This window comes from Ammospiza caudacuta, chromosome 5 (genome assembly GCF_027887145.1).
Source record: "Ammospiza caudacuta isolate bAmmCau1 chromosome 5, bAmmCau1.pri, whole genome shotgun sequence".
NCBI lineage: Eukaryota > Metazoa > Chordata > Aves > Passeriformes > Passerellidae > Ammospiza > Ammospiza caudacuta.
Window position 1 is genome coordinate 66,092,506 of NC_080597.1, and position 21,529 is coordinate 66,114,034.

At 39.3% G+C, this 21,529-nt stretch overlaps 1 protein-coding gene across 2 annotated transcripts in view; it reads right to left on the minus strand.

The window, feature by feature from the left end:
* Positions 1-21,529, minus strand: part of MAGI2 (membrane associated guanylate kinase, WW and PDZ domain containing 2) — a 704,016-nt gene that overhangs the window by 42,038 nt on the left and 640,449 nt on the right. For both annotated transcript variants that reach the window (XM_058806060.1, XM_058806061.1), the window contains 4 exons: positions 20,937-21,185; positions 7,953-8,138; positions 4,161-4,365; positions 1,289-1,529 (listed from right to left, as the gene is read on the minus strand). In XM_058806060.1, coding sequence (XP_058662043.1) covers positions 1,289-1,529; positions 4,161-4,365; positions 7,953-8,138; positions 20,937-21,185 — 881 coding nt within the window. The remainder of the gene's footprint in view (positions 1-1,288; positions 1,530-4,160; positions 4,366-7,952; positions 8,139-20,936; positions 21,186-21,529) is intronic.

A 21,529-nucleotide genomic window follows, 5' to 3' on the forward strand; every position in this document is an offset into this window, starting at 1 on the left:
AGTCTGAACTTTCAGCTAAATCCTCAACCTTCAAAACTGTCAGTAAATATCTGTCATCAGAGGAGTCTTGTCCAAGGTACCATAACTCTTCATCTAACTCATCATCGCTTTGAATTTGTCAGATCATGCTTGATGTCAAAGAAACAAGTTTCATGGGCTAGTTTCTACTCATCCAGACTATTACCAACAGAAATTTAATTTTATCAGTCAGAATTTCATTCCTTTATTTATTTAGTCCGATTAGATAAAAATCCTAATTTTCAAGAATGCTGTAGAAATGCAGTCGGACCTAAGTACACCCACTATCTGATGAATGAATATGTGCCAAAAATGAAAAAAGTCCTCTGCTGATGAAAAGGATATTTATGTTCGAATTTTTATTTCAGCACTCCAGTACCTTAAAAATGGCATTAATTTAACATTACAGTCACACAATTATAAATGTAATGTTAATTTTCAGATCACACACATTAATACATAAATATTAATGGTTTGGAAGTAATTTCCTCTACAGAGAAGTAGTAATTCAGAGTAAAACCCTTTAATGCGACTTTTCCTTCCATAGTGGGATATTCCTTACCAGCATCCATGACCTGTCCCTACAGACCCTTCAGCATTCTGTGTGGGTAGGAGTGCTCTGGGCATGTCTGCCTGTAAGAGCCAAAATGAGGGATGTGGGACCCCAGGCAGCTCTCCAAAATGCAGTTTATTCCATCCAAGATGTTACAGCACTCCAAGGCCATGGGTGGCAGAGCCTGTGCCCACAGCTGTCAGCTCCAGCTGCAGGCAGGCCTGGAGACACTTAGTTTGGGTTACAATGCATTATAGACTTTGCTGAGCATCTTAATGCAGTAGAACCAATCTATCCCTTAACTTTTATCTATAGCCTGTCATAACTACTATTCTCCAATCACTAAAAGTTAGTACATAACAGTTTAAAGCTGGAAGTTGTTTTTCGGTTTTCTTGCAATGGAAAATTCTGAGACATTTTTTCTACTTGCAATGTCTGCTGACTTGTTTGCCTGTGCTATCTTTCTGCTTGGTAAAAACATCTTGTTTGAGGTGGGTTTATCCTTTGCTCTAAGCCATAAAAACCCCTTCTAACTAACACACCCTTTGCCTCCTTGGTTATCCAGTTAGACTGTCTCAGCAATTCTTCTCCTATATCAAAACTTGCTTTTATTTCTATTCCTTCTTCACATTCTACATTAAAAAAAAATTCTTTCTGCCACGCACACACATCTGTGAGACCTGTCAAGCTTCCATCCTTCCCAAGCCCTGCCTGTACCTGGGGCTGCCTGTACTCGGCCAGGGGGTACTGCCGGGTGTCGGGGGAGTGCTGCCTGTAGTCCATCAGCGGGGGCTGCCTGTAGTCCAGGGGGGGTGGCTGCTGGTAGTCCATCACCGGCGGGTGCCGGTAGTCCAGCGGGGGCTGCCGGTAGTCCGTGGAGGATTGCCTGTAGTCCGTGAACGGCGGCTGCCGGATGTCGGGCTTCACATCCTGCCTGGCTTTTACTTCTGACCTGTAGCTGAGGGAGGCAACAGTGGTTCAGTTTCAGAGAGCAGCAGGCCTCATTAGGAATATGCATTGCATGCAATAGGGAGTGAGGAGTGAGAGCCAGCTGCCCGGCTGCAAAATTACACGGAACAAATTTTCACAGGGAAGCAAAACTCTCAGGGGTAAATAATTGAGGCAACTGAAAACAGTGAGCACTTTTGAAACATGGGCATAAGCAATTTTCCCTCAGGTCAAACTGTGCTATTTTCCAGCTTGTATCAGTGAGATCAGGATTGGACTCAAAGGGACAGGAACAGGAAAAACATCTTGATTCCCACTTTACCTATGTTGAAGATGAAACGGCATGTGAAAACACCCATTATGCTCACTACAAAATAATTCACTGAGTTTATAAAGTGTTTTTTTCCAAAATTAATATTTCTACAGAATAAGTGGAATATCAGTCCAGTGTATATCCCCTTTCATTGACATAAAGTATTACTGTGAGCTTCTTAAGGTTAAAAAAGGATAAATTCTTTGTCTTAGCTGTTACCTCTTTAATGAAAGCTATTCCTTGATATAACATCTGTTATTACAGTGTGTATTATTTTTATTATACACTCCCTATCAGGCTATGTGGCTAAAAGCTATGTCAGTAAATTCATGTCAGTAGTTATTCACAGAAATAACATAAGGTGAAAAGAAAATAAATTTGGTTATGAGGAATTAATAACAAGTAAAATATCGCTTTAGCTGGTAAATGGTTACAAGGAGGTGGGTCCTAAAATTTGAAAGAAAATGTGACTTTCTAAGATACAGTAGCTACTTATTTACTTTATTCAGATGGGAATTTCCCTTAGCACATGGAAATCAGCACACAATGGCACTTCAGGGTGAAGTAAAGAACATTCCTAATGGCAAACTTCCCTACCTCAGCCATGTGGTGTGCTAAAGAGGCACAAAGAAAGTCCTGAACCCTTCTAGCAAGGTAATTCTGTAATAGTGGTTTAGGTTATATTTGAACAAAAATGTTCACAAAGTGAATGTTCTTACGCTCTTCCCTAGGTGCCAAAGGAAACATTTCTTTCCTGTACAGGAAATAGACATTTCAAATTCTGCTTTAATAATAGACTGGAAGTTTTTAGTCAACCAAGTGACCGTGTCTGTCCATGGACATATACAGATACAGAGACACACACAGACTTTGAAAGAGATTTTGAAAATTACACTCTGAAAAAGTGACAGCATTGTTTTTGATTATCTTGATTTATATATACAAAGGTAAACTGAATCTAAATGTTTCAAATTGTCTGATATGTTTCAAAGTTTCATTAATTTATTAATGTTGTTACAATGAAATTATGGCTAATCTTCCAACACAGTAGTTTTAATAATCTGAATGTCTAACCAGACACAAAAAAATCAGAACTATTTCCCTTTGACTTTCTGAGAAGGTTAAAATAGACTGATGCCATGATTAGTAAGACCTGCATGCATACATGCAAGCCTCTTACTTTCTTTACTCAGTATCATGATCCTGTAAAAAGAAGATAGAGGACAAACTTAATGTGAGGCATCCTGTGATACTAAGCCTTAATACTGGAAGTAAAAGAGCCTAGCGAATACTCCTATCACTCCTAAGAGTTTTGAAATCTTATTTTGGTAAAGAAAAAATGTATGCGGCTATACAAACAAGCTGTAATCTAGCTTATGAAATCTAGTGAAAAATAATACTGTGTGAACTAGCAAGAGTTGACCTTTTCCTGAAAAAAGAGTCATCTCTAGGCAGGTGCCCAATATATGGCCACAGCTGCATATCAGTAGATGATGTTTTTATTCACAGATGGAGGCACTGTAATTTTTGCTGAATATGTAAATGGTGACATGAGCAATTAGAGCTTACACTTTTCAGTAAAATTATTACAGAATTTCTTTCTGGAACTTTGATTAATATCGTTTGCTGCTCCCATCTGAAAATTCCCACTTTAACTGATATTTAATAGTGACTTCCAGTAGCACTAAATGACTTTTGTCAAAACTTCATATTGAATTTTGTCAGAAACATATGTCTTCTAGGAGGTGATCACTTTTGGAGAAAGTACTCAATTAAATATAAGGCAAAGTAATTTTCCTTGTATGACTAATTGAAAGAAAATAATTTTGGGCAAGTGAAAGTGCTACATCTGTTAAGTAAGGAGAATTAGAGGGTGTAGTGTCTGAATCACAAGTGAACTCATGTATTTTCAGAAGAGAAAAGTTGCAGTCCTGTAGCTAGCATCATTTGGGGAAGAGGATCTTGATATGTGTTGGTTACAGAAGATTAGCATAAAGACAGTGAGTGTAATCAGCCTTGTTTAACATGCTAAAAAATAATACAAAGACTAAATAGTGTTGATTGGAGGTCACAGCAACTTGTCTCATCCCACAGCCTGTGTGTGCTTTTTCTATAAACAGCATTTAATACAGCTGGCTGCAAAATTTCTGTCCCCCTACCATTTGATTTCCATTATAGATAAATTTGCATAAATTACACGCGAGAAATTGGCTGGTAAATGACACACCAGAGATTAAACCCACCATAAAAAAAATTCTTCCTGACTGCAGACTAACATACAAGTGGCCAAAAAAAAAAAAAAAAAGAAGAAATGAGAAAGTGCAGAACCTGTTTTCGTGTCCCTGTGGCTGTAGGGGCTGTGGAGGTGGCGGCTGTGCCACGGGGCTGTGCTGGGCCACGGGGCTCTGCTGCGCCAGGGGGCTCTGCTGGGCCATGGGGCTGTGCTGCTGCGCCAGCGGGCTCTGCTTCTCCGAGCTGGGTGCCGAGGCCGGGCTGTTCAGCTCTGCTTCATGGGGAGATGGAGATGGAACACCTGTCACAGGGCAGCATTTAATAAAGGGCAAAGGTACACAATGATAATTTTTGGTCACGCGCTACGTCGGCAAATTTATGCATTGTCGCTTTTACTCGCTCAGGTTATAATTAGATTTTAAGACATTTGAACCTAATGGTCTCCTTTTGATAGTCTGTGGGATCCGAAATCTTGGTGACTTCTATAATTCTGGTTGACACTGTCATTATTTAAAACACAACTGAACAAGGGAAATTGCTTCCACGTTTCACATATTCTTTTAAAGCATAGATTTACAGATCCCAGAATGATGGAATGATAGAATCATAGAGTCACAGAAGAGCTTGGGTTGGAATGACACTTTAAGATTGTCTAGTCCAACCCCCCTGCAATGAACAGGGATATCTTTAACAAGACCAAGCTGCTCAGAGCCCTGCCCAACCTGGCCTTGAATTTTGACAGGAATGCCAGGATAGGGCATCTACCACCTCTCTGGACAACTTCTTCCAGTGTTTCATTACTCTTATCATAAAAAAAAAACCAACCTGTTTTTTATATCTGTCTGAATCTGTCCCTTTTTAGTTCAAAGCTGTAAGAACACTTGTGCTACCACAACAGGCCCTGCTAAAAAGTCTATCCCCATATTTCTTATAAGCCACCTTTAAGTACTGCAAGGTCAGAATAAGGTGTCCTTGGAGCCTTGTCTTCTCCAGGCTTAACAACACCAATTTGCTCAGCCTCTCCTCATAGGAGAGGTGCCCCAGCCCTCTGGTCACCTTCATGACCTCCTTTGGACTGCTTCCAACAGGTCCAGAGGACCCCACAGCTGCATTCAGAACTCCAGGCCGGGTCTCATGAGAGCAGAGTAGAGGGGCAGAATCTCTTTCCTCAACCTGCTCATCCACTGAACAGTCCTCTCATCAAATTCATCTCTCTCCAGTTTAGAGAGAAGGATGCTGTGGGCTACCATGTCAAAGGCCTAGCAGATGTCCAGATAGGTGAGACCTGTAGATCCTCCCTTGTCCATTGTTGTCCACTGATGTAGTTCCTCCATTGTAGAAGGTCACTAAGTTGGTCAGGCAGGACTTACTCTTGGTAAAGCTGTGCTGGCTGTCCTGAATGACCTCCCTGTCCTTCATGTGCCTTAGCACAGCTACAAGATATTTGAAATGTTTTCCATTTTGAAAAAAATTCATTTTGAGAGGATGAACATTTTACTGTTTTCTCCAGTGGGATGATAGACGTGTCACAAAAGCTAAACCACTGGTGTTTAGTGTTAGGAACATATTAGGTCCTGCTGTCTTTGAGCTTATCAAGAATTTTTTGTCTTTAAATTTTTAGGGACTGTGAACAGTAAAACAGTAAACCCAATCTCAAAAAATTCTGACTAACCATTTGAACTGATAGTTTATTTCACTGTGTTATGTCAAATGACTGAGGTTCCACATAGGAACGGTGCAGAAAAACAGAATCATTCTTTCCAAACAACACAAAATTCAAAAAGTCAGAGAGATTGGCATAGGAAATATGGTTTTGTTGCTTTGCTATAAATAAAAGATGCCAATCTTCATTCAGGCTTCCTGCTGGACTTGGGGGGAGACTCATTTTGTACTGAGCTCATATCAAGTGTATTTTTTCCAACACACCAGCACAGTCCTGTTCACCATTACCTATTAGGATGCATAAATGAGAAAGACTCTGCCCACACAAGGACAGAGCACTGCCGAAGTTCCTGCATTATCAACAGCAAAGGCAAATATGTTTTTGCTATTCCTCCTTGCAACAGAAGGAGTGAGGCCAGTGTGGCATGGTGCAAAGCAAACAAAATGGACACACACATATGGCTGAGCATCCCTAACAGCAAGAGCTACACATGATACAGATCTTGCGTAGTTTTACATTTGAATCTAGTTTTAATTTTCATGTGGTTTATTTTTAAACTTTTAACATGTGAGTTTTTCCCTATGGGTACATATTCTCTACTTAACTAATTTATGCCCACAATTATAAAAAATTTTGGCTACTTTATTGAAAATATTTTCAATTTAGGATTAATTGTCAAAAAAAGCTTGTATATTTGCACTTAAAACACTCCTCATGCAGGCATAAGCAATACTTGTCTGTGTAATTACTATGCTTAAGGCTGTAATTGCCCATTTTGCATCTGCAAGTCTCTTTTGTATTGCAAGTTTTAGAGAGGAAGATTGGAAATGTTGTCCCTCATTTCTACATTACTCTCATAACTATGGATGAACTGGTCAAACCATGAGCTGCTTCTAAAACTGCTTTGCATTTATATGGTATTTTTTACCTGAAAGTGTATTACAGAGGTATTAGATTTTTTACCAATTTTTCTAAGCTGAGAAGCTAATATCAGAAGGCAAATGAGGTGTCCAATGTCACACAGTCACACAGGGAAGCTGTGCCTTGGCACAGATGATTTCTCATCACTAGCACCTGAGAACATCTTGTACTACTGCAAGTCAGCTGCACCTCTGCTTTCTTTCTAATTTAATGTATCCATCTCTAACACTAAACTATTAATGATGTTATTTAACCTCGATACCAGAGAGGCTTAAACAAACTTCATGGACTGTATGAAGTAACACACTTGTTTTAGATGCCTGTAAAGCTGACCTCCAGTAATTATAAGGGTGCTAATTGAAGTGAATTCTAAATGTGTGTACGTTTGTGTTTTTCCCTTCACTGAATTCATTTAACAAAGTAGATGAGTTCTCTCAGTTGCAGACTGTGACCAGTGTCAGACAATTTCCCTGTCCCCTTGCTGGATGCAGCAGCATAAGGTGAAGGCCATCTAACTGGGCCATGGATCATTAAGTAATTCCATTACTTTCTGTGTGTCATTCCCAGCTCTACCGGTATTTGTTGCTGAGACATAAAGACATGGTCTCATTAATGTGGTACAATTCATGCAGCAGTGTAGCACATTGTTAAACTAAAAAAAGCCCTGAAATCAACCCCAAACCTCAAGGAACCAACATCAAAAGATCTTCACTGATTAGATGTGGAGCAATGACCAGAATAATGAGTCTATCTCCTTATCCTCACCCTAAAAATGAGATAATTTAGGGTTCAGTTATTTCCTGCCTTGTGCATTTACAGTGATGTATCACTATGTGATAGTGATGAAGGAAACTGCCAAATCTGAACTCTTCCTTCACATCACTTTTTGTCACACGTAGCTGGTGGCCGAACATGCCTGGTGACAACCATTGCAGTCTCTTGTGAATCACTTTGTCAAACTTTGGCTTGGCTTATAGCAAGATATAAAGGAATGAACTCAAAACTTGTCTCTCTTGTAGAGTGCTTTTCCATGTAGAAGACAATTCTTGCAAAAGACCTTAATATCCTCTTTCTCTCTCTCTGTCAGGTTTCTCCAGGTTTGCTTTAAATACCCCTTTCATAACTGGAAACCTTTTCAAGAATGCAGATCCTATCTGAGCCAGTTCTAAGCTCATAATTCTGGTGTGCTGCACGTTACAGCGGAGGAAGGAGAACAAAAGATGCTCTTTCAAGTGGTGACATAATTTAAGCTAATTGGAGGCTACTTAAAATTTTCTTCCTGTCTTTAAGGGCCATTGACTTACCCTCCTGAGGAATGATGCGAAGAGTTACACTGAGACCTGCATCTTTAATGAGCTTCACAATATCTGCATGAGGCATGTTAATAATAGACTGGCCATTCACAGCTAAGATCCGGTCTCCAACTTTAAGTTTCGCACAGCGATCCGCAGGGCTTCCATCAATTATCCGCCCTATTTTGTGGGGTACAGCTAGACAAGAGACAATAGAAACAGTTAACATGTGCTGAAACAAGTGGTCATGTTCACAAATGAAAGGAAACCAGTTCATTTTAGAAGGAAGTTTTATATGAATTAAAAAGCAGCTTGTGTAAAAGTATATAAGAATATAAATTCTTATGCAATGTCATTTGCAGTAACACAGTACTGTGTTTTTTCACTACAAATTCAAAATCCAGATGCATATATACACATGGCATATACATATGAAGTCCAAAGTTTATAATTCAGTTATTTTGCAAACCTGGCAGGAAACAACCTAATAAGCACATCAGGGAAACAATAAGGCATTAAAACAGGGAAAGGATATAAATTTATACAATAAGTAGCAGTCATAAATTGTCTCCCACCTCCTGTTTTACAGAACTTCTTTATTTTTATCTTGCAATAGAGGCACCAAAAATATTATTTATTTTATATACAAAAAATTGTTACTGAAAATGCCCGGGGTACATGGAATTGTTCTCCTCCATCCAAATGTGTTTATGAATAAGTAGAAATAATAATGAAGATTTATTGACATGTGCAGCTCTCTAAGTGGGTATTAATAATAAATGAATAGAATTGAATTGACAGCTAGCTATGAGTACATAGACATGTACTACATCAAAAGATCTCAGCCCTCTTAAAACATTACAGAACAAAACTTCTCCTTCTGCTCTCCTCTGTGGTTCTTCACATTTCTGTTTACTCCATCCATGCTCTTGTTTTGTCTCTTCTCTCAATTTTCATTAAATTTTCCAAATATTGTTCTTGATTTTTTGACCAGTGCTTCTACTCTATTATTTTCTGTTTTTTAACTAAATGCATATACTATAGCTGAGTATTTTCTCTAGGCTCCCCAAAGAGCATGCTATTTTTCTTTGTCCCAAGTACTCATAAATATGCTTATCACAATTAAATGACTATATAGTCTATTAATATCCTAATGGTGTCTGAGTATTCCTCTGTAGTCCCACACTTCAGTCCTGGAAAACAGCACAAAGCAGCTCAGCCTCACTATCCACCTTTAAATTGGTGTTAAAACCAGTGCGCTTCTTTTTTCAAAAATAGTATAACCTTAACATTTAATTATCTACAGAGAACTTGGAAAAATGAAACAAAAGATGGTTCAAACACATTTTTTGGAAATATCTAGGTTATCAATGCTCATATAAACCAAAGCTCGAACAGGAGATGTGTTCAGAATACATTGCTGCAGAAGAAATTTCTCAGCACCTTGATAAACATTTACTGATGGTGACTAACAAAGACTGCACATCTGATATAAAGTCACGAAAGACATACCTCAAAATGACTTTTGTTTCTAGTATGGATGTAAATGTTGTTTACAGTGCTAAAATTAATTTTTGGAACACTGAAAATATAAGTGAGTACTCTGAAGTGCAAGCCACAATCAAAGTGCATTCTCTTCTTTACCACTATGGTTCAGGCATGAATATAAATTTAAACACAACTTTACTAATGCAGACACAGCAAATGGACTTCAGAAATGCATTGTTGCTTAGGAAACAAGCACTGAATTTATGCTACAATGTCTAAACATTTCTATGTTTTAAAATAGATTAAATATGTATAGCTACACTTTCTACAAAAAATTGCGTTTATTTTGCCCTTAATGAAGACATACAACTGCCATACATACATATCAGTGAGCAAACAAATAAAAAAGTAACTTCACTCTTAAACAGTTTATGTTTACAAAGCACTTTTTTCATCAAACCTATTCTTACAGCATCAGCAAGAATCACTTAAACTAATACTAAAATCTGCCTGTTTCTGGCAAATGCAATAAAAGATCTGTCTGAAATTGTCATGTCTTGACTGTGTATCAGTGGAGATCTAAAAATGAGACTGTCTTATGTAAAAAAGTAAGAATTTCGGTAGTAAGAAAGAAGGGGAAATATGGTAGAGATGCCACAACTAAAGTTTCCATGCTTGCCATTTCCATACCTAAAGATGTTTTTGCTAGCCTAAGTAGAGACATCATTTCAGTAGTAAGGGGTGTGGGAGGGTGGGGGGTGGGAAGTCCAATTAATTTGGCAGAAGAATTTTTTGTTGGACTTCTTGTACCTGCCAAGTGAATAGAGCAGATGTCTGCATGTTTGAGATGTCTGCTGAAACTGAAGCTGGAGGTGGGAGAGCCATGAGACTCCAGCTCAGATCCAAATCCTGAGACAAAGGAAGGGAGGCAGAAAGAGGAGGAACTTGGTGTTCTTTTCTTCTTCCCTTTAAGCCTAATGGTCTTCACCTTCCTGATAAAGGTACCTACTCTAAATGTTTTGGTACCCCTGAACTCCCTTCATTCTGCTGTGTTATGAAAGGATTGACAGTAGGTGACCATCAGATGAAAACTTGTGTCTGTCAAGGTACCTTTTCTACTCCACTTTGCTATTTGGGGATTTAATGTTCCTCTTCTCAGGCTGTATTGGTGCCATATGTTGCCATTTGATCTTGCTGCAAAGTAGGGGGCGGGAAAATTTTGCAGAAGGAATCTGAATCTCTGTTGGATTCAAGGTTACACTGCTATGCTCTATAGGGTTTTATGGGCAAATCTGGGGACTTACTAAAGGAGCTCATGGCCACGCAGCAGAAACTGGTTCATGCACATTTCTAGATAATATGAGGAGACATTTATCTCCTGGCTCCTTCCCTCTCAGGATAATATTATCCTGAGGATTTTCTGTTCTTTGCTTCTCTTCCCAGTGGGACTCTGCCTGAGCACCCTCCTAAGCCACAAAATCCTGGCTGCCATGGTCCCAAATGCTTCCTTGGGAGGGGAGGATTTTTTAGGGCTTTTTCTTTACAAGCATGAATTCTTCTAAGGGATGCAGATTATCTGATTGTTCACAAAAACCCCCATGTTAAAATATGTTAGAAAACTTCCAGTTTTTAGAGAGAGCCTTTGGTAGTGAAATACTTACTTCAAAGGGATAAGAAGGAACTACTCTCATAGGGGATTAATGAGGTAAAAGCTAAGGAGCAAAGGTGGAAATGAACTGTGAATTTCCATAATGGAGAATTTTTATTGTTCAGAATGGTCACATCTAAAACAAGTGGGGAAGAGCTGTAAACTGTCAGTAGGGAGTGGGTTGAAAGAAGTGGCAGACGGGATCTCATGAAAAGAAATGCAAGATGATGCAAGTAAGGAAAAAATAACCCTGCCTAAGATTAAGCAGATATGAGCCCTAAATTAATTATTATCACTCAAGGGACCTTGAAATGTGTGCCTACTTGTCTAAAAACATAAACTCATTAAAACAGTCAATATGACACTAAGAGTTCTAAAAGAGTAACAAGTGAAACAAACTATTGCTATTTAATGCTGTGCACCTAAAGTCTTGGTATTGCTAATTGCTTCAGTACCCTCATCTCAGAAAGCACAGCAATGAAGTCACAAAGATTCAGAGAAGGGGAGCATGGAAGTCAGAAGCAGAAAAGAAGCCTCTGCTCAAAGGAATTGTCCATGAACTCGCTGTCTACACCTTCCAAAAGAGAATTTGGGGCAACCTTCTGGAGGGGCAGAAAAGAATTTAAAAAGGGATTAGACCAATTTATAGGGGTGTACACACAAATTATTATTTCTGAATAAATCAGAAAACCTTGGCTGTAAAAGCTGACACAATGCCTGGGAAAGGTCTTGTCTGCTGTATGTGCTGTCCTCTCTGCTGCTGGTCACAGCAAAGGGACAGCAAGGAGCTGTATGGCTATTGGGTCTCTCCCAGCATGGCAGGTCTCTTCTTGGAAAGAAATCTCCCATGTCTGGCATTTAATTAAGGTTTTGTTAACATAAAGTACTTTTTTTTCTTAAATTGCATCTTCTGGGTCTTATTTTTATCTGAGCAGAGCATTTAATGATGTAACCTTTTAAAGGAAGTCCCAAAATCCTGACTAGTGGTAAATGTTTCCTACCGCCCTTAAAAATTTTTACTGAACTATTCATCCCTCTTTTAACAATTCACCACAAGCTGTTCTCCAAACATATGTATGTATTAAAGAGTGGAAGCCTGTGCCTGGATAAGACTTTGCACAGAATCTGATCCCCTTATTTCAAAACACTGAGCTACCTGAGCAGCATTTAATATTAGCAGGCTATACAGAAAGACTTGGATTCATGCCTTTTTAAAAAAAAAAGTCACAAAGTTTGCTAAAAGTGAAAGTAGAAAACAAGCTGCCCCTTTGCAGAACAATTGATTTCTAGGTTCTCTTAGACTATACAATGAACGAGACTGCAAGGGAAAAATTACTGCAAACAAGGACTAATACATATTTTTTAACTGTTGAAAATATGGGAAATTTGTAAGAATGAATTTATATGTATACAAACCACACAGCCCTCAAAAATAGATATAGTCTTTTTCTCTAGTACTATCAAGTAATGCAAAATGTGATACTCAGGAATGATATAGATATAGGAGTGATATCCTTTCAAGACAGGGGTATAATCCTAGACCCAAAATAATCTAGCAGAGTAGCAATGCTGCAGAAACCTTATCTAACAAAAGATCTTACAATGCAAAAGATCTCACAATGCAATACAATGTTACTTTTCTGCACTGTATTTTTCACAATTTCATGACTTTGAATCCTGAGTGCACCAAAGTTTCTCCGATATCTGAAGTCATTAATCTCACCTCCTAAATCTTGCTCAGATATTTACACCATAACAGCACAAACTGACACAGAGTTGGCCTGTAGCAGCTGAGGCTTTCCCTGAATGTATTTAATCATGCAATGAGCAGCACTTAGCACATTGAAGAGAAATTAAATTTAAAAATTTAAAGACAAAATGATTTAAAGGAAATCTTTGCATTTAGAAAGTGGATAAGGTCTGCTTTCAGAAACTTACATTTTTCTCTATATTTATATTTGATAAGAATCACTCACTTTTGTTCTCCATGATTCAAATTAATATCCTTACCACACCTGCATGTCACAGAACAGAGAACAAATTTTGTGTCATTATACCTGAGTGTCCATATGCTTGGGTCAGCTGCACACCAACCCAGAGCAGTTGCTGAGTCCAGACACTGCTCCTAACACCATATATCACAGAAACACAGAAGGGTGTTTGAAGGGACCTTTGGAGATCACATAGCTTAACCTCCTGCTAAAGCAGGTTCAGTCACAGCAAATTGCACTGAATTTTGTCACAAGGGTTTTGAATATCTCCAGAGAAGGAGATTTCACCACCTTGTCAGGGCCTGGTCCAGTGCACAGTCATCCTCAGAGGAAAGAAGATTTTCAGAATGAACTTTCTGTGTTTTTTCCAAATGCCCATTGTTTGGCTCTACTCTCCTGACACCCACCCTCAAGATATTTGTATGGAATGGTATGAGCCCCTGTCAGCCACCTCTTCTCAAGGTGGAACAGGCTCAGCTCTCTCAGCCTTTCCTCTGAGAAAGATGTTCCTGTTCCCTAATCACCCCCTTAGTGTGGCAATCACATATCCTCTGAACAGAGACACAAAGCTGTCCCAGGATTTTCCTGGAGAGCTGTGAGAAAGCTCAGAGAAAAGAATGAGAAACAATTCTTATCTCTACTTGCTGCACCTGTTGTTGTGCACATGTGGAATGTGTTATGGAGATTTGTTTACCAAACAGATTTCTTAATTGGACACTGGTGATGGTGTTTGGATTGATTGACTAATGAGGTCAAAGCTGTACGGGACTGTCTGTAAGGGTTACGAGCTTCTTAATAAATACAGTATAATATAGGATTATAGTCTATTATAGTATCATATAGGACAGAGAATAAAGGAATTGATCAGCCTTCTGCAATCTTGGAGTCCATGCTAATTATTCCGCGGTTACCACACCTTAGCACTTCACTGGGCCCTCCCCAGTTGTTTCATGACTTTCATGACTGAGGAGCCCAGAACTGGACACAGCACCCCAGATGTGGCCTCACCAGGGTTAGGTAGAGGGACAGGACCACCTCCCTCTGCCTGCTGGCAATGCTCTTCCTGCTGCTCCCCAGGACACCACGGCGCTGCTTGGCCACAAGGACACAGTGCCAGCTCATGGACACTTGCTGTCCAGCAGGATCCCCAGGGCCATCTCCACACAGCTGCTTTCCACAAGTCATCCCCAGCCTGTGCTGGTGCCTGGGTTCATTCCTTTCTTAATGTAGGACCTTGCATTTGCCTGTTTGAACTTCATTAAATTCCTGTCCCCACAACTCTGCAGACTGCCCAGGTCTGGCCAGCAGAGCTTTCAGGTGTATCAGCCTCTCCTCTCAGTTTTGTAACATCAGCTAACTTGCTGTGGGTACACCCTGTCCTTTCACCCAGACCATTGATGAATAAGCTCAACAAGCTGATATATCTACTAGCCTCTTGCTTTTTGAATATGAAAATAATTTCTCCTCATTTGAAAGACCCACAAGCAAAAAGGAGTGGATTCTAAGAAAACATGACCATATATAAAGCTTTTCTGATTTACATCAGTAATTTTTTTACATCTATTCAGTCCTTCTAGACACAACTGTTGAAACTGTTTTTTAGACAGCAACTCTCCAGTTTTTCCCCTCTATATAGTAGCTAAATATCAAAAAGTATCAGTTAAGGAGAAAAAAAAATCAAACCTCTACTTTATCTATTACAACCCTCTGGCAGATAAATTCTTGCAATGTTTTCTAGTGTTAACAGATATAGACAATAAGCCAAGCAAATGAGCCTTCCTGAGCCAGCTGTCCTTTTCAATGTTACACAGTGATCAAATGAATATTTATTATATTCTCAATTCTCTAAACATGCAAAGGTTTTCATTCAACTGACAGGCTTCAGCATATCAGATTTTAATTGGAAGAATATATTAAATATAAACACCTGTAATTTCATTGCTATAGAAAAATCTAAATTTCTGAAAACTTGAGTATGGTTGACTTTCCATCAGGGCTAAAACATATTTTCCTGATATGGATAGGATATTTTGTGTGACACTTATTTGGAAAATAGAAAAAGTATGCATTCTGCATAGTTGCATGTGAAATTAATCCCTTTTCTTTATAAGATTAATGAAGCTATGAATGGAAACATCCCATTTTGTGCTGTCATGGAGCATATTTGCTTGCCTAAGAAAGCTAAGTGGTAAGGAGTGCACATACCTTAGAAAGCTGAAGATCTAAGAAAAAATAATCGAACTCATAGACTTTAATTAATGCTTTTAATGACAGTAAAGTGAGCCCTGTGGAATTCCTAGAAAAACTTTGGTTGTATTGATGGGTTTTGCTAAGAAAACTCACAGTGTTTGTTCTTTGAAAACACATGAGCAGCACCTGTAGATCCAAATGATGTATTCAGAAATACACTGGAATATTTCTGGAGGACAGAAATCATCTAGAGAAGGGAGTAATGCAGTTAAGATCCTTCATTATTTATCTCCAAAAAATATCAAATAGACAACTGAATATTTCATGCCTGCAAACTGCAGCAATGTATTTTGATGATATTAAAAACTTCTTTGACCCCTTAAGGTTGTTTTCACTATGATAATTGCTTGTGTTGATTTGAGAAACTAAATCACACAGAAATTTCTTTCAGCTGCAAGTTTTACTGTCTCTTAAACATACTTAGAAAGTGTGCTTTTGTAGCTGAGGAGGCAGAACAGCTCAAACCTGAGTATCACAGCTGCATAGAAATGAGAATCCAGATTCCTTGCCCACAAACTGCAAATATCTTCCATGGGGGATGCACACTGTGGGTGGGTTTTCACTGCTATGCTCCAAAAATGTCCTAGGTGGGATAGACAGACATCCTAATTTCCAAAGCTCTGTATCCTTTAGAATTTGAGGATTGGTCACATAAAATTATGTCCCTAACCACCATCTTACCCAGGCAAAGCAGAGGTGAAATTGCTGCACAAACACAGATCACACAGCTATCACTGATCAATAAACTGGTTTTTAGCTCTAAACTGTAAGGAATTTAAAGAAACTCTGGGCTGAATGGGACTTGCTCAGAATGCTGTTTTCTGCAGTCAGCAGAGGCTTAGCTTGGATTTATGTTTTGTTAGTTAAGACTGCATGTTTTGAGAAATGAAAGAAACTTCTTTCATTAGACTCTGTTTTATCCTGTTTTCAAAATCCAGCAGGCACTGGCACATGCAGTGTAGGGGCAAATTAAATCTACAACTCCTCTTTTGCAAAGCGCAGAAGGAAGATCATAATAAGTATGCACAGTCTTTAATTTTTTTAAAATTTTTTATTGATTAGGCCTGTATTTTCAGTTTGTTTACACTTTATAACTGTGCTAATTGACAGTACCTGCTACAGTGAAATTCCTGGAAATATTGCCAATTTTCCAACTTCATTGGAAGTTGCAAAATAAAAAAAAAAATATAAAAGATACAAAGAAGGCAGGAACAAGTTAACTCCATAAAATTCTGGGACATAAATCTCATTCTGGTCACCTCCAGAAATCTGCAAGTGCTTTTCCATAGGCTGCAGATAGTGAAATTATCTTGATACCCTAAAAATACTTCCCTAAATGTAATGCATAGTGTAGATTAATTACTTAAATTTAAGTATTTTAGCTGTAATTTCTCATGTGTGGAAAAGGAATGAGAGCCACATTCCCCTTTAATGTTGGAACAGGATCTGGGGAAAGGCACAATAGTATATTTTATAGGCAGTGGAAGTTAATCCTTTTGTTAGAAATAGGTCAGGAGCCTGGACAGGTGTATTTTCTTTCCTTAATCTCTTTGCACTCCAAGATCCTCTGCGTGCTGCACTAGGCAAAATGACTTGCTCCAGGATATACCACTCAAGCACAGCTCTTTATTTATCCACTTTATCTCTTTTTACTGATACAGTTTTGAAGCATGGCTGACCTTTCCTATGCCCCTGCTTTGCCCTGTAAAATCTCTTCATTCAATCCTTGTCATTCGTTTTCAACTCCTGATCTCCCCACATCAGAACTGTAGTTCAGTGCAAAATAATCCCCTGTGCTGGATTAGAGAACATCCCAAGCAATGCCTTGACAAATGGGAAACAAAATTTCTACCATTATAGACACAGGAAATAAGTGTGCCCCAAGAATTGGATGTTTAAGCAAGTACCAGTAAGGAAAAATGACATTCATATCTAAAGGCTGGCTCCAAAGTAATTAATGTTAATTTATCAAACTGACAGCTATTTCAGTGCTGCCCATCACAAAATGTGAAAAAATAGTGTGTTTCCTAATTATGACTGTAGTCTGTCCTCACTCTGTGTCTATCAATAGTAAAAAAGCAGCATTTAGTATTTTGAATATTTCTGCACAGCAAAGGCAGGCCCATAAACCAAGAATAACAACAAACCCCTTGCAAACCATATCGAGAGAAAAGCTGACCAGGACCCTAAACCTCTTGGAAAAAGAATTCCATCTGTAGTTCTGGGAGCTGCTGAGCCTGTCATGGCTCATTCTCAGGTCAAAGGAGCATGAAGAACTCCTAAGAGGAGGCGGTGAGGGAGCAGTGCAGCCCACAACCCACCAGAGGGTGGAGAAGGGATTTGAGACTCAGCTGGAGCACTGCGGCTGCATGGGATGGTCCTGCAGACAGAGCAAACTCTCCTGGCAAACAGGACAGCTTTGTGCAACCCCTCCAGCTTCAGGCCAACTGCAGAGCAGCAAACCAATGACCCTGCAGCTCTGTATCCAGGAGCAGCCTTGCTGGAATGATGCCTCAATTTCAGCAGGGCTTGAAGCACCTGGTGACACCAAGTGCCTGCTCCTGCACTCCACAAGAGCTGTTGTAATCTGTTGGACTGTAAAACACAGTTTGTAAGTGTGATTTCAACAACAAGGAAAATACTGTCAGTGCATAATTAATTGCCTTCCTGAGTAATAGTGGTGATGATACCTATTCTTCCAAGACCTCAAGTCTTTTGCTTTTGCAAGAAAGTAGAGGAGGGAATAGAGTTATTGAAATAAACATTCTTATATCAAAGGAACCCTTCCTCACTTTGCCCTGAGGATGCTCCCAGTGAGACAACTTCCTGGGTGCTGCTCCTCCTAACAGTGTCTGGCACTACATGATGCCCCCTTTTTTGACCTATTTTGCCCATTTTGAATTTTTCAGAATTGCTTTGCAATTAGAACATTAACATTACTCTGTGCATGCATGTCTGCATAGCATCATTCTGTTCCACATGGGGACACAGGAGCTGGCAACAAGTGCCCTGCCTCTGAAACAGGGGACACTGGAAGCAGAGCACAATATCTCACCCAATTAAGATATTGCTGCTATCAGAATGAGTACTTAGCATGGTGTCATGCAGGTCCACATTTTGATAGTGATGTATCATATATTTTGGATATTCCTATATCCATTTGATATTTTCCTACTGTTGGTATGCTTTCTACTTCTGATTGTGCATTTCAATAAAAGGATTTTGTGTTATTTCAAGATAGAAGGTACCTCAGGAGAGTTTCTCCCAAAGGGCCCAAAACTTAGATGCTGTATTCTGAAAGGATGCCAGTGAGTGCTGAGTAAAAGGGTATCATCATTTCCCTCAATCTACTGGCTATGCTCCTGTTAATAAAGCTTAAATGACTTCACCCAAGTAAATATTAAGTAGAGAAAATAACCTCTCTTACTCTAGAAAGAGTCAATAATTTTTAGATTGTTTTAATTACTGATGACAGATGATGGAATTTTCAAGATATTTTTCCTACTACAGTTGTGTAACAGAATTTATATAGGAAGGGTATTTTCTTCTCTTTTCTGTCACTGTCTACAGCAAATGTAATTTTTTGTTCACCGTTCTTGTAAACTTAGGATTTGGTACTTTTGGGGATCACTGAAATTCCATGCAGTTATTATTTGATTAAATTCTCTTGTCACTTCCACAGCAGGCTGTCATTTCCCTTTACTATTGGAGGTGTTCAACTGAGCGTCAAAAATCACTCCTTACACAGTTGCCTGTGAAGAAAGAAAAGTACTCAAAGAACAAGTTGGAGGGCAGGAGGCAAAGCAGGATTTTGAACTTGGGTCTGTAGTCTTCAAGAGACTATTCCAGTCACAGAATGTTTGGTTTTCTCTTTCTCTCCCCTTTCCCTCTCCATCTGCCCCAACCAGAAATTCTCTCAATAAAACAATTTTCATGAAAAAAATCATGACTGACTTAACTGATTAACATATATGTACCACAGTTGATTATTTTTTTCTTTTCTGATCTTCTGCAAAACAACTTCCAGTTCTTTGGCTATTATATTCAGTAATGTGAAAACTCAGAGTCCCAAGAGGCTAATTAGCTATGGTTTTGTTACAATATTAATTCCAGCAGTCATGGAGTTTTAAAATTCAGCTGAGGTAGCATGAAAAGCAACTTTTTTAATAACTGCATGATCATGAAATACTGCAAAAAAGTTTTCTGAGGTAACTTGCTATTGTGAGATAAGATTTTCCCAGTATTCTCTTGGCTGCTTTTCAGGTATGAATTTAGAAGAATGGTGTTTGGCCCTGAAGTTGAAATTGTGATTTTATTTCGTCAGGAACCAGTTTCAGGCAAAAAACCAGTTCCTTCAAAACATATTTTAGTGTAGGGAAAGCATTGTACTAGGCTTCAACTTGAAAAATGATAAATCTCCCTTCTTTTGTTTTTTCAGTTGTGGTTAGCATTATTTGGTGGGGCATGTGGATGTCTCTCAGTCGAAAGCCTTCTTTGCTTCCTTCTTCCAGAGGGCTCAGCTCTCAGGGTCAAATGTCATTGGAAAGACCCAAAGGTGCCCCTGTGCCTGCAGCTGCCACTACCTGGGTTTGAGTCTTGTGTAGGTCCTATGTCACTCCTGTCTGATCTCTCCCTGGATGTACCCAGGACAGCTCAAGTGGCACCAGATGTCTATATTAAAGCAATAAAATTGATTCACAGAGAAAATCAGTCTTCTGAACAGAAAGTGAGCTGTAGTTATTAAGGGCAGATCTTGCCGCCGCAGCACTACAGAGTACACAGAGATACACCTATCCCCCATACTCAGCTGTAATTTTGATGCTGTCTTCACCCAGTTAAATCAGCCTCTCATCACCTGCACTTAAGAAGTTCTCCCAACTTCTAGTTGCTCCTGCAGTCCCATAATTGGACAGCTGTTTTCATAGGGTTTGCTGTGCTCTAAGCTTTTTTTCAACTTGCTGAACTTCATCTTGATTTTTAAAAAAGTCTAATTCAGTTGCATGTAGGAGAATAATTTATTCACATAACCCTACTTATAGTGTCTCTTTGAGACACAGTAACTGACAAAATCTACTTTGTGAGTGAATCTTCTATTACTCTGATAGCCAAAGAAATGTGGGAAGCACAGGGCTCCAGAGGACAGAATAACTTTTGGTTTTGTTGAATACAAAACAAGCAGTGCCTCTGAATAAACATTGAATAAACATTGTTTAAACAATGTTTAAACATTCAGTTTAAATCTCTGCTGTGATAAATTATTAGCAGATAGGTTTAAATAAACTATTGGTGTGGAGTGTTGCCCTGATTTTTTTAAGATTTTCTAAGCATTCTTGTAATGAACTTTCTCACACTTTCTGTAAATAACTTATTGTTTTGCATTCCTTCATAGAGGAAGAGAAATTTGATAGACTGTTAGTTTGTCCAGTGTGTGACACTTTCACTGTTACTTTTAGAAAACTGTAAATGTTAGAGTCAGAAAATAAACTTCCCTTTCCTTCACCTTGAAAGCAGCAGTGCGCGCACTTGCGTTGTTCTGTGTCCTATAGCGACAGTGGATTTTTTTAAATTTTATTTGGGGCAAACTTGGAGAGCTATGAACTGAAAAGCTGCTTTACTCACTTATTGTGGAGCCAGACTCAGGCCTGTTGAGGGAGCTGATGATGACGAAGCCGAAGCCCTCGTTCTCCTTGCGGTGGATGACCACGTCGCTGCTCTGCAGGCTGTGCGACGCGCAGCCCTCGGGCGGCGTGGCCGTGCTGCTGGACACGGCGTGGTTGCTGTTGGCATAGGTGGTGTAGTCACTTCTTGGAGAGCTGTGGTGTGTAGACACCGAGCCTGGGCTTCTGCCATTCTCTGGGCAGGGTTCTCCTGCAACATAAATCACACCAGTGTCACAGCCTGACTCGCTCGGTGGCTCTGTGACTTGCAGTACAATTGCTGATGCAATGTGAGTACAGCTGACTGTCTACAGAGCAGACTACCCCAAGTGTTAAACTAGGAGCTGTAATAGATGCAGAGAGACAGGAATCTACACAATTATGCAGAGCATTCAAGGGCAATCAGATAAAGCAAGCATGAACACTGACTGCTACACTAGCTACAAGAAAGTATGAAACTGTGTCTATCTGGACTGCAAAACCATCACCAGGCCCTATTCCCTTGTCTGCTGGTAGATCTGTCATCAAGAGGAAAATGTGACTGTCTAATCCAAT